Below are 12080 nucleotides of genomic sequence, written 5' to 3' on the forward strand. Positions count from 1 at the left end.
AGCAAAGCATACGTTTGTACTTTCTCAATGTTACATAAACTAGGCGGCATCAAAACATATGCCCTTTTTTTTTTTTAACCTTTTCGTGGCAGATATTTTGGGTGTATTGAACATGAATGATTCATTTTTTAAATATTTTTTCCATTGGGTTCATTCTATGTATTTAATGGAAATATGTTTGTATTTTTGGGCCAAAGAGGGCCTTTTATCAGAGATGTTTAGAGTTGAAAGGGGGATAGGGGGGGGGGACATTGCCTGAATTGGCAATGGTTTACTCGTATGAACTTATGTTTTGCTAAGTTACAGCATAATGTGTCGTCAGCCTAGGAGTTGGACAAAAACAGGGTTATTATTGAAGAATGAATTCCATATAAACATGAAACATTTATAATAGCTATACATCTCACTTAACTGAAGGAAGTCAAAAGCTTTTGAGCAACTGTCTCAGAACTTGAACATTGATAAACATGAAATGACTAAAGCAAAGCAAGCGTCACTTAGTCTAATGTTAGGTGGTACATCCCCTGCATAATATCAGATTATATTACACAACTTTTCTAACCTACTGTTAAAATAATGTATATTACACAACGTTAATAATACGTAGAAGTACATCCATGTCTCATCTAAAACATACATTGTAGTTTTCTACATATCTGAGCTTCAACCTGAACCAGTTTATTATATTAGCTCTAGGGGAGTAACCTCGTAAGCAAGGAATTTCAAAATAGTTTTTATACAGTATTTACATATTTCCATGAAATGAGTAGCTGGAGCAGAGTGTAAAATATATTGCCAACGTTTACCCTATAGAGATCTGTAATAAATATCCAAAAAACACTTGCTACTTCCACTTATCACCAAAAAACAGGAAACAGATCTTCGAGATTGTGACTTTAACTGACTTTGAACATTGGAAAGTTGTGATGCAAAATACGTTGGCGTGTGATTCTTTCATCCTCACATGTCAGCTGACTTCCATGCAACCCATTATTCTGTATCAAGCTATTTGCTCATATTTTAGAGTTGAATGTGGATTTAGGGGGAACCCCCAGTCTCCTCGATGACGTCTTAGTCTTCGTCTCTCTGTCCACACAAACCAGGACGCTCCCATCCGAGGCCGTGTCATCACTCTGGATGGGGGTAAACAAAAGTTGAAAATGTTGCATTCATAACAACAAAACAGAGAAAGTCTAATCCAATTTTCTGAAGAACAAAATATCTTTGAAGTAAGATACATATATATGGAAAGTATAGACATCTTCCGTCATAGGCGTCTGGCCATTAAAATACATATTTACAAGGTTGATTGCACTTATTGTAAGACACTTTGGATACGCTAAATTAAATGTGTAATATACATAGCTTCAATATTCCTTTCAGTGTTCTCCATGAACTGATGCACCCTAATATCTTTTAAATAAAGCATTAGATGCATACAACAAGGTTTAGGAACAACTTAATGACGTATTTCCTTACAGTCAGTGTCATTTCGTTCCCTTTAGCTTTCTCTTGTAATCCCAGTTTCTCCATAATTAGCTCCATCCTGGATGTGATGCCCGCCACAGAGCTCTCAAGCTGGAGAACCTGTCTTCCCAGTCTTTCATGGTAAGAGAAAGGTTATTTAGTTATCGGTTAACATCCATCGGAGAGACATTTTGAAAATTGAAGACATTTCATAAATGTAAAAACTGTTTAAACCTTAGAAACTCTTCCTGATCCACAAAGGTAGGACTGGAGTGGTTCTTCTGGTCGTTGGATGTTACAGGAGGCTTCTCCAGTACATCTTTCTGGTAATTTATCCCAAGATTGTTGAGTTCAGCGCTAAGAGCATCCTGACAAAGAAATGGGTAGCACTATCATGAACTCATTCTTATAATTGTGTCTTTTATTGAAATAAATAAAACTCTGTAGACTTTCACACAAACCCTCTTTTCCTCCAGCTCGATTTTCATCCTCTTTTGTTCGTCCTCGTCTAGAATTTGGTTCCCATCATGGTCAAACCGTGAGAAGGCCGCAGAAATTTCATGATCAGCATGACCCAACCTGCGAGATCATCAGAGCGGTGAGGGTTACGTTTAACACTAAAGTTAGCACACACTGTTCTTTTTGATATTTGATCACTTACTCTTTCAGAGTTTCTCTGAAGTCTTTGAATTCAATTTCTCCAGATCCAGAGCGTATCGCCATCTGAACATCTGATATCTTCTCTTTTTTAAGTTTCAACTTTGTAAATGTCTTCATATAGCTCTGAAATACAAAGAAAAAGCATATTGTTTGTTACCTGTGGAAAACTTCTCCCATTTTGAACATGAATCTCATGTTTACCTGTTTGATGATGTCTGTAATCTGGAGCTCATCTTTTTGCGATGACAGCTCCCCCTTCACTTCAGAATATGTGTCGTTTATGATGGCCAGAAACATGTTCTGAAAAACGAAAATATAAGAGATTAGGAGAAGATCATCTTTATCTTTTGAAATCAATCATCTCATGTAACAAAATGACTTACCAGTAGAACAAAGAAAACAAAGAACACATAGGTGACAAAGTAGATCGGCCCTAGAACTCTGTTTGCACGGTCGATGGCATTGTAATCAAAGTCTCCAAGAATGATCCTGAACTGTGTGAATCTACAAAGAATTTAAGAAATAAATGTATGATCAGTCGTTCTATTAAAATATTTCCTGCTGATCCACTTCAAACATCTCTTACATGCACTTGACGAAGGTGCTGAAAGATTCAACCTCTGTCCCAAAGAGCAAATATCCAAGTTGAGCGTAGGCGAAGAACACGATGAAGAACATGATGGCGAAGCCCAAGATGTCCTTAGCACAGCGACCCAGTGTGGAGGACAGCTGAGTCATGGTCTTGTTAAAACTGATGTACTTGAACACCTAAAGATATAGATGACATCACACAGTATTTGAAATGGTGCTCGATCATTTTCCTTAAGTATGTGTTAGAGTGAAATACTTTACCTTGATCCATGCAAAGAACAAGTTCACTGCATTCATGTTGTTGTACTGCATTTGCCAGAAGGCCAGAAATTCAAAATCAGCGTAGATACCGGGTTCTTCTAGCAGTTTGCCGAGCAGGTTGTCCACTTTTATGGTACGGAAAATATTGAATATAATGGCAACGATGGCGAGCTAAGAAGGAAAATAACTTTTATTCTTTGAGACCAAAAGGACTTGTTCGAACGAAATAAAAATGACATTTTCTTACCATTATGACAACAATATCCAGAATGTTCCAGATGCTATTAAAATAGGAGAACTTGTGTATTCGCAACTCAATAATCTCCTCTACAATGTAGTAGAGGATGAATAAACAGAAGACCATCTCGCAGCCGAGGATGAAGAAGTCCCAGTTGGTGATGTAGCGAATTAGCTTCACGGTCCTTATCTGGTAGGAAGGGATTGCACCACCAGTCGCAGGAAATTCAACAACCAACCTGAAAGAAGTGGATACAACTTTAGTCAATCAATGCATGGGTATAAACTAATGGGTCAAATTGAGAGGGTCAACGTTGCTCTTTACCTGATGACACAGAACATGTTGATGTTTGCGTTGTAAGTGGAGAAGTCAACAAAGGCTGCTCTGGTTCCTCGGTCGAGCCACAGGTTGTCCACCAGTTCCTGCAGTACGATGGTGCTCTCGTCTTTGGTGCGACCCAAGTCATGGTAGTATCCCGCTCCACTGTATGTGGTCAGCAAGCCCCAGTGGGAAGAACCTTTGATTTCTTTCTCTGTGTGGTAGGTCCACCTGTAGAGGGAGAAGAAAAGATTGCTGTAGTTCTCAAATCTCACTGGAGACCCAAAGTAATCCTGTAAAGAAAACGGTTAGCATCTCACGCGGTGCCGTTGATGAGTCCGAAGTTAAGGTCATCCTCCTTCTTGTCAATGTAAACATCGAAACAGCCAAATATCTCATCACTGAAGTCTTTGTGGACCTTGCAGGAGTTGTTCATGATCTTGATCTGCCTCATTCTGGGGACTCCTAGCAGCATGTTCTCATAGTAGATGAACGACTGGTCTCCGCTGTCCAAGGACTGGTTGTTGTACCATTTGGTCCAGTAGAGGCCATCCAACAACGGGCCCTGGGAATACTGTTCATACAAAGAGAGATTGGATTGCGTTTGAAAGGCACACAGAAGACATTTCATATTGTCATTTCTCTTTGAATTTTCACTTTGGTAATAATTATGGAAATGGTTTAAAGGAAAACTCACAGTCCAGAAGTCAGCCATGGTGCTAATGGACTGAAACCTAACTCCACTCTCACTGGCTGTATTCACAAACAGGTCCGTCATGGCTTTAGTGTAGTAATAGGTGCTCGAGCTGGTCATACCGTATGTCACTGAAAGACAACGTAAGCACATTGTTAACGGCCGGCCCTTGATTCCTATCTGGCTTTGCTCAGGCTCGGCTATAAATGTTGCTCTATTCAACAGTCCAAGATAAGACAACTCAGAAGCAGACACGCAAGGCCTCATTGAAGACTTGTTCTTGTTGCTGTGTTTACGGCCCTGCGGACAAACAGATCCAGATTAGAGGCCGTCATTTGTTTGAAGAGAGAACACTCCGGCCTGATGGAAATAGCCTCTTCAAACAGTGTACATCTAGCCCAGACAAAGCAACAATAGATGAGGCAAAATGCTCTTATCGCTAAACGGCAATGGAGCAGTACCCATGTCCTTTTCACTCCTAATGCTCAGCTGGACAATGCTTTCAGGCAGAGGGGTGGGGAGGGCATTTGTGGTAGGCATTAATGCAGGGGGGAAGCTTTTGATGGCAAATCAAATAAACAGTCCAAAGTGCCCTAAACAGTAACATCGTGACAAGCATTTAACATTTTAACATTTCTGATGCACAATTCACTTAATGGAAATACACTGTGATGCATTAAGGGTTTGAGGCACATTATGGACCATTCATGCAGGAAAAGCAAACCGTTTGTATTTGGAACTAATTTTGATGTCATTTCAACTAGTTTCATGATATATATATTTTGTTTTCTTTGTCTTGTTTCTGTTCTGATTTTATGTAAAGCGTCTTTGAGCATTAGGAAAAGAGCTATACAAATTCCATGTATTATTATTATTATTATTATATATTCAATCCAGGTAAACACATGTAAAACTAAGCTTAAATACATTTTCTCAACTTTTCTTCGAATATCACATTTCTGGTAATATTAATATTAATGCAAAGACTGTAATGAAAATGCTTGTTAGACTACCACAACTGCAAAAGGATAGACATCCACATTGAAAGTGCAAAATGTAGGACAGTTGAATACTTACAGAGACATATATCCACCAGGAACACCAGATAGACCATTAACTCCCGTAGCGTGGTTCGGACAAACAGTTCTCTGTTGTTTGAGGTGTTTTCAGTCAAGGTTGTGCCCCACAAGCCTACGGACAAGTTACAGTGATTTATTTTCTTATGATACTGTATGATTTAAGAAGTTATTTTAAAGACCTTTCATGCAAAATAGTTAATAGTGTTGACATAAAGTTGTTTTGCAATTAAAAAGCAAGCCTAAATTGACTAGCCAACGAGATCATCCACAAAAATGTAAGGTAACTAAAATCACATCAGTTGAATTTACAGAACCAGAACCAGAGAAAGTTTCCTGTAAGATAAAGGGTTTTGTCAAGATCTTTCGTGCTATCCATCTATCCATGCTGATTAAACTAGCTGTACATATAACAGTTACAGAATAAATACTGAAGTAAACGGAATGAGTTCCTACCTTTGATAAAAGAGCAGCAGCCTCTTGGTTTCTTCACCAGACTTTGGTCGGTGGATGTTGGTTCTTCTGGGAATGAGCCTGGGGTGTCCAGTTTGTACATGCTGTCCATGGAGCCCTGGAAGAGGGGCTGGGGGTTGTAGATGGTGCTGACAGCTCGAGGCAGGGCCGGAGGAGAGCCACAGTAGCCGTGGTTGACCCAGGCTCCGTTTCCCATGCTGTCCAGCTCCACCTGCCCGGTCAGGTGGCTGTCGGCCCGGTTGTTCAGGCTCTTCATGCTGTTACACACCTGTGTGTCCCTCAGTGGACTGGTGGTGTTCAGATCAAAGAGGGAAGGGAGGCAGAGTGGTTTCTGTACACCTGCTGGAGAGATGTTTATAAAGAGTGGATGACAAAAGCTTTGTTGAGGGAGGAGCTGCTTCTGGAGCTTTTGTAGCCTTGAGATTGAGACCCAACACAGCAATGACGTGCGTGTGTCCTGTTGTGCATGGACACCACAGCAAGGTTTACCAAAACAAAGTCACCTAGATTTGGTCAGTGATACATCATTTTCATCTTAGCAGTAGGCAATTTGGTACAATACAATAAATGTACAAACTATGATAACAACTCATCTTTAAACTGGCACTAACGAGCTGAATTATTAAAAACACTTAAGGAAATTAATTCTATAGATTTGTATTTCCCTTATATTCACCTATTGATATGCTGGAGCAACATTTGCATAATGGCGGAATAATTCAGCCGCTAAAAGACAATTCAAATTGTTTTGTCCTCTCAATTACTTCCATGCTGAGCACATTGTTGTCACTATTGATTAACAACTCATCCAATAACCTGCTCCCATTGAGGAAATCAATTCATTGCACTTCGATTATTTTTGTTGTCACCAACTGTTTGCGGCTTGTGTCTGAATTAATGAGGAGTGTAATTGCAGTGTCACCGCCTCGTTACCATTACACACTTTTGACTCTGCCATCTATTCATTTCCAACGGGCCAACTGTCAGGAAGCGTTTATTAAGTATGCAAACAGTTGCCGTGGCGTTTGAATCATCATGACCATCTGTATCAGTTTTCGGCCTCTCTTCTTCAAACAATCCCCAAGCAACACGTAGACAATATGCATTAAGTGTTGTCAAAAATGTGTTAAACAGATTAACTAACTAATACTTTAGCTACATTTAATGTATGTCATCTCTCTAATTAGTTTCTATGTATATTCTTATCTTTCTATTTTATGCAGTTAGAGGCATTAAACCAGACAGAATGGATAATAAGGTGATCTAAAAACAAATCCTATTCCCAATATTATTAATATTAGGATATAATGCATATAGTGTATAAGCAGTTGGTCAGTACAGTTAGTGCTTCTGTAGATGTCCTATCCTTAATGCAGGTAGAGTTTGGGTCCAGCTATGGCCGTTCATGCTCCAGCGGCTGTGAACAGAGCGATTACACACAGCCATTACCACACAATAGACTTTAATTTCTGCCCCCCCTCTGAAGCCGGGGCAGGATCTGGCACACAGGCTTCCTTAATCTGCTGCGGCTTGTGCCACCATTCAAACTTTTTCAAATTCATAACAATCACTTTTCAGCGGCTGATGATTGCCATTTAAAACTGTAGCTGTGTCTCCAACAATGGGCGATCATATGGCAGCCTGGTGCAGCTCTGCTTACATTGGCTTGCCCACGTACATCAGTTTGATACTTTTAAAATCCAATATGTCGTAGAGAACATTTGAAAATGCAATATGGTTGTACTTGTCAACCCCTATTTTAGATGTTTATATTTGGGTTCCCCATTGACGTAAAACACTGTTATCTCAGAGGGCAGGAGCTCAGGACAAAAGGTTGATTTATTCCCCAGGGTGCGGAGCGAGGCAGAGAGCAGACATGACCTGCCATTACTCCTGCTGAGAACTTGACACCCACAACACAAAGGATGTGCTGTAAATTAGTTTTCCTCCCTGACAACCCGTGTTTTTAGGTTGTATTATCACACAATGTGATATTATGGGGGTTAAATGCCAGAGCTCTCTCATAATAAAAGCAATATTTTATTGCAATTAGAGAAGGATGCATATTCAGTCAATTGAACTATTAGGATTTTTAGTGTGTCAGGTTTATATTTAGCAGATTTAAAGGTTTTTGAGGATGCAAGGAAATGATGTAATATTGGAAATGTGCTTTCTATAAACTGGCTTACTTATAGCATGTTAAGTAATTACGTACAGTTGACTCCACAGAAATGGAATGGGATGATTCCACTTACAGTATAGGACAAATTACATTGAAAAGAGAACAAGAGAAATTATTTTTCATACAAAATATTTTTTTTATTTTTGATCAAAAAACTATATTTCAACAAAATAGAAGTCTGCATGTGAAAAATAACATCAATTTTTTAACTCTACAATCATGTACTTACACTTTGACAAAATAGTTACATATTGACTTTAACAATGCAACTTAGACCACAATGATTTTCTCAGAATCCATTGAACATTGCACAACATTTTTAGGGCCGTATCAAAAAAACTGATAGAAAATGCCCTCTTCCTGTATCTTCAGTACAAGCTCATGGGCATTATAATGACACTACACTTCTGTCATTTCTATAACTTGAATAAAAAAATGCTCAACATTGCTGGGTTTATTCTAGCAAAAATAAATAAGACTGAAATAGAATTCTTTCTGATCATACAAAAACTAGATAAATACAAAATAATGCAATACAAATGTATTTACTGTCTCCTTGATTGAAGGAGACTTTTTCACATTGTCACTCACATCCAACAACATGACTGGTCGTGTGCCGAATGGCAGCAGTTTATGCGTGGAGCTGATGTCCATCGAATTGATAGGAGAAGGACGAGATGTAGTCCTGCTCAGCGGGAGCGTCGTACCTCATGAGGCAGGCGTAGTTCTCAGGCTGCACACAGTCCAACTGCAGGTCCCGCCACTGCCTTTGAGGAGCGTTGTGTCTCCTGGGGTCTGTCAGGATCCGGTTGAGGGCCAGGATGTAGCTGAGGGCCATCTGCAGGGTTTCATACTTGGATAGCTTCTTGTCCTCGCCCCACTGGGGGACCACTTTACGCAAGCGGTCGAAGGCTGTGTTCAAACCCTCCATCCTCTTCCTCTCTCTGGCATTGGCAGCCATCCGTCGTTTCGTGGAGGTCTCGTACTTCTCCGGGCTCTGGGGGTCTACCTCCGAGGACTCGGATCCGGAGTCGTTGCAGCTAGGTCTCCTAGACTTCATGGTTTCTGGTTGAAGAATCAAAGTTGTATTAGTGTCCAGTTTCAGCTTCAGGCTTCCTCACAGGTCTCCTCAATGTGTCCTTTCAGATGTGTGTAACTCCAGATAGTGGACAGGCTGCAGAGTCCAAGGTGTCTGTGGTCCTGGAGACAGAGAGGGAGCAGCTTTTATAAGATGGAGCTGATGAACAGGTGGCAGCAGGTGGAGTCCCCCCCCCCACCCCCTTCCATCCTTAATATTGCATATAGAGGAACACACCCATGCAGACTCATAACCCACTCTCAGCACACACACACCAACACACACACACACACACACACACACACACACACACACACACACACACACACACACACACACACACACACACACACACACACACACACACACACACACACACACACACACACACACACAAGCACATATATGCACATTCAGTACACCCACACACACACATAAACAAAACCTTAATGAAATTCCAATTATCTTGGGCTGGGCTCTCTGGCCGGGGCTTCACTCAGGGCCATGTGTCACAAACACCAAAATCTACCATCTGGTATCACAACTCACCACAGCTGATTTTGCAAACCAACTTTTAAAGGGCTTAGGGTGTGGGCTTTTACCAGTTAAACATGCATTATTCTATACAAATCTTAAAATGGACTATTAATGATTTAAATCTTTATTAGTTTTTTTTTATTAAACAATATCAACAAATTATGTAATACAATTAAAGTCAGCTATTAGCTATTACATGAAATCGACACCAATGCTTCTAAATTGGCAAATTAAAAAAACACCAAGGCTATTTTGATTTGTTCTTAAAATTCACTTTACTTTGTCAAAGAAGGGATTGACATGTTCCAACCTTATTGTATAACAATAAAAACATAAACAAATTATTTATTTTTATTGCAACATTTAACAAAAAACTACAATTGCTTACATATAATGCAGTTTAAGCACTCCTACTATGTTTATATATATATTATAAGTAGAGAAAATAAAATGGAAGTTTTAATTATTATTTTTGTTCATTATTTACATTTTCATAATTCAGTATTTTAAAAGTTCTAAAATGTAACATTTATTGAAGGGAATGTTAATACAATTGATCATATATCATTGATACATTAAGCTGTCATGTGTGTCAGAAATAATTACAACTTAATAATACATTTATTTATACATTTGATGGAACATTTTTGGAAGCCCCTTGGCATCAGGTCCTTAAGGTTTTATTTAATGACATAAGACATCAGGAAGTGCCTTTCACTGGTCTGCATGTGAAAATAAAGATAATCTGAGATTAGCCCGAGGCAACAGAAGTGGAAGTGTGGCCCATAACCTGAGGGCCTTTAGAAGCACATCAGGGGATTATGGCTCTGACAATATGGACCAAGATGGTGTACAGATTACTGCTCAGAGATTAGAGAGCAGTTTGTGAACAGGTGAAATATGAAGTTCACATTTATACACCACTATGAGGGTCCTAATGAATCACAGTATGTGGGATGCATTAATGTTCCTTTTGTACTTTGAACCGCATGTGAGATAAATAATTGATCTGTGTGGTGGTCCGAGAAAAATGAGGCAGACAGAATAATTTGTCTGTCGGTCCTTCCCATCTGCCGACATTGCATTTTGTAATAGGAGGATGGATGTGAGAAGAGGGACTGGTTACTGTCCTAACACAGAAACACAAAAACATTCATTTCGATCACATTCAATTGTGTTTATCTGAGAAAAAGATTGCGATCATTTCCTGAACTTTTTAAGTAAAAGAAATACTTGTAGTATTTTGATAAACATGAATACCTTCCAATCCAGTGCCTTTTGGGGTACAATATTCAAAGTTTTACTCCTTTATGTTAATCTATTATCTTAAGTTATTTAAATATAATATGTGTATATAATATGTATGATAATTGTATGTTCATTTTATGGCACAACAGGATTTATTACAATGGTAAAAACTTCAGTTTACACTGTAAAACGTGGAATAAAAATCTGACGTTAACCCGTAATAACCCTAACAAATGTACTTTTATAGAAACATTTTTACCGTATACAATTACGGCAACCAAACGTTTTTTATCATAGAATTTTTTTTATTTGACAGTGTTTATAAAATCCACAACAGTGCAAATTAGCAATCGTCATTTAAATAATGTTTATACATTAATGCATCAATATTAATAATAATATGTTGCAATATCTACTGTAAAAAAGTACTTTTTCTTTCTTTGAAGAGACAGAAAAGACATTTGGTACATCGATAGGTTAGATTGAACAGTTCAAAGCTACTAGCCATACATAGGTGATCTTCACTTGAAGGCGTTATAACCAAAACAGACCATGTAGCCAAAATGTAAGAGAGTGTTGTACAGACTAACAGGACAAAACTAAAATAAATAATAAATAAATACTAAATAAAAATAATAAACAATAATAATAAAACAATACAAAGACAAAAAATAAATATATGACTTTTGAAAGTTAAATACATTTTGAGTTATACTTTTGTGTTGGTCATTTAAGTGAAATGTAAATGGAGGACTTCTAATGGAGCACTTTTAGACTCTGTATCCGTGCTGGAGGGTCTTCTCTGTTGTTGCGTCACCCTTTGTGAGCTCCTGTCCCTGACAGTCCAAAGCTTGGCTGTAGAGGCAGGTTATGAATGATTAATCACTGTCGGAGGCCGAGAATAATGCCCGTCTCTGGTACTGGGTCATGGACACAAGCTGATGCTGTCTGCTCATTTTGGGATGGACTGGTTAGCTGTGCAATTAGGCATATAATCCCATCTACCAGTTGGTTCATTGATTACAGATTGATGTAGTTTGCCAGCTGCTGCTTGTCTTGTCTGAGGGCCTCGTCTCAGACGTTGCCCGGCCCTTCCGTGTCTTCCACCCTATTCTTTTTTTGTGCAACCCCTCACATGATTGGCTTGTCTGAGACATGCTCTCTGTCAAAAGGCATATGTCACAACTGAGGAGTGACCCGTCTGCTCTGACAGAAACATGGACCCTGGTAAATCCAGCTCTCCTTATGGAGAAATG

General features: G+C 39.0%; 2 protein-coding genes across 2 annotated transcripts; both read right to left on the reverse strand.

Moving 5' to 3' along the window:
* Positions 1-42: 42 nt before the first annotated feature.
* pkd2l1 (polycystic kidney disease 2-like 1) lies at positions 43-6080 on the reverse strand. Its single transcript, XM_034152135.1, has 15 exons — positions 5762-6080; positions 5307-5420; positions 4233-4360; positions 3856-4109; positions 3542-3766; positions 3227-3455; positions 2980-3150; positions 2714-2895; positions 2511-2631; positions 2329-2427; positions 2129-2250; positions 1929-2046; positions 1702-1835; positions 1480-1600; positions 43-1133 (listed from the first exon to the last, which is right to left on the reverse strand). The coding sequence occupies exons 1-15, from the start codon at positions 6033-6035 to the stop codon at positions 1014-1016; spliced, it is 2412 nt and encodes an 803-aa protein (XP_034008026.1). The 5' UTR covers positions 6036-6080; the 3' UTR covers positions 43-1013.
* A 2512-nt stretch (positions 6081-8592) lies between these two features.
* On the reverse strand, positions 8593-9021 carry atoh7 (atonal bHLH transcription factor 7). The gene has a single exon (XM_034151772.1). The coding sequence runs from the start codon at positions 9019-9021 to the stop codon at positions 8593-8595; it is 429 nt and encodes a 142-aa protein (XP_034007663.1).
* Between the last annotated feature and the right edge of the window lie 3059 nt (positions 9022-12080).

The sequence above is a fragment of the Trematomus bernacchii genome, unplaced genomic scaffold, assembly GCF_902827165.1.
Source record: "Trematomus bernacchii unplaced genomic scaffold, fTreBer1.1, whole genome shotgun sequence".
Lineage (NCBI taxonomy): Eukaryota > Metazoa > Chordata > Actinopteri > Perciformes > Nototheniidae > Trematomus > Trematomus bernacchii.

Bases quoted from the DNA above. Each gene is read 5' to 3' on its own strand.
- atoh7 (XM_034151772.1), bottom strand. From the start codon at position 9,021: ATGAAGTCTAGGAGACCTAGCTGCAACGACTCCGGATCCGAGTCCTCG.
- pkd2l1 (XM_034152135.1), bottom strand. From the start codon at position 6,035: ATGAAGAGCCTGAACAACCGGGCCGACAGCCACCTGACCGGGCAGGTG. The intron at 2,047-2,128 runs GTAAGTGATCAA...ATGATCTCGCAG, and splicing joins TTCAGAGAAACTCTGAAAGA to GTTGGGTCATGCTGATCATG. The intron at 1,134-1,479 runs GTAAGGAAATAC...ACCCCCATCCAG, and splicing joins GGAACGAAATGACACTGACT to AGTGATGACACGGCCTCGGA.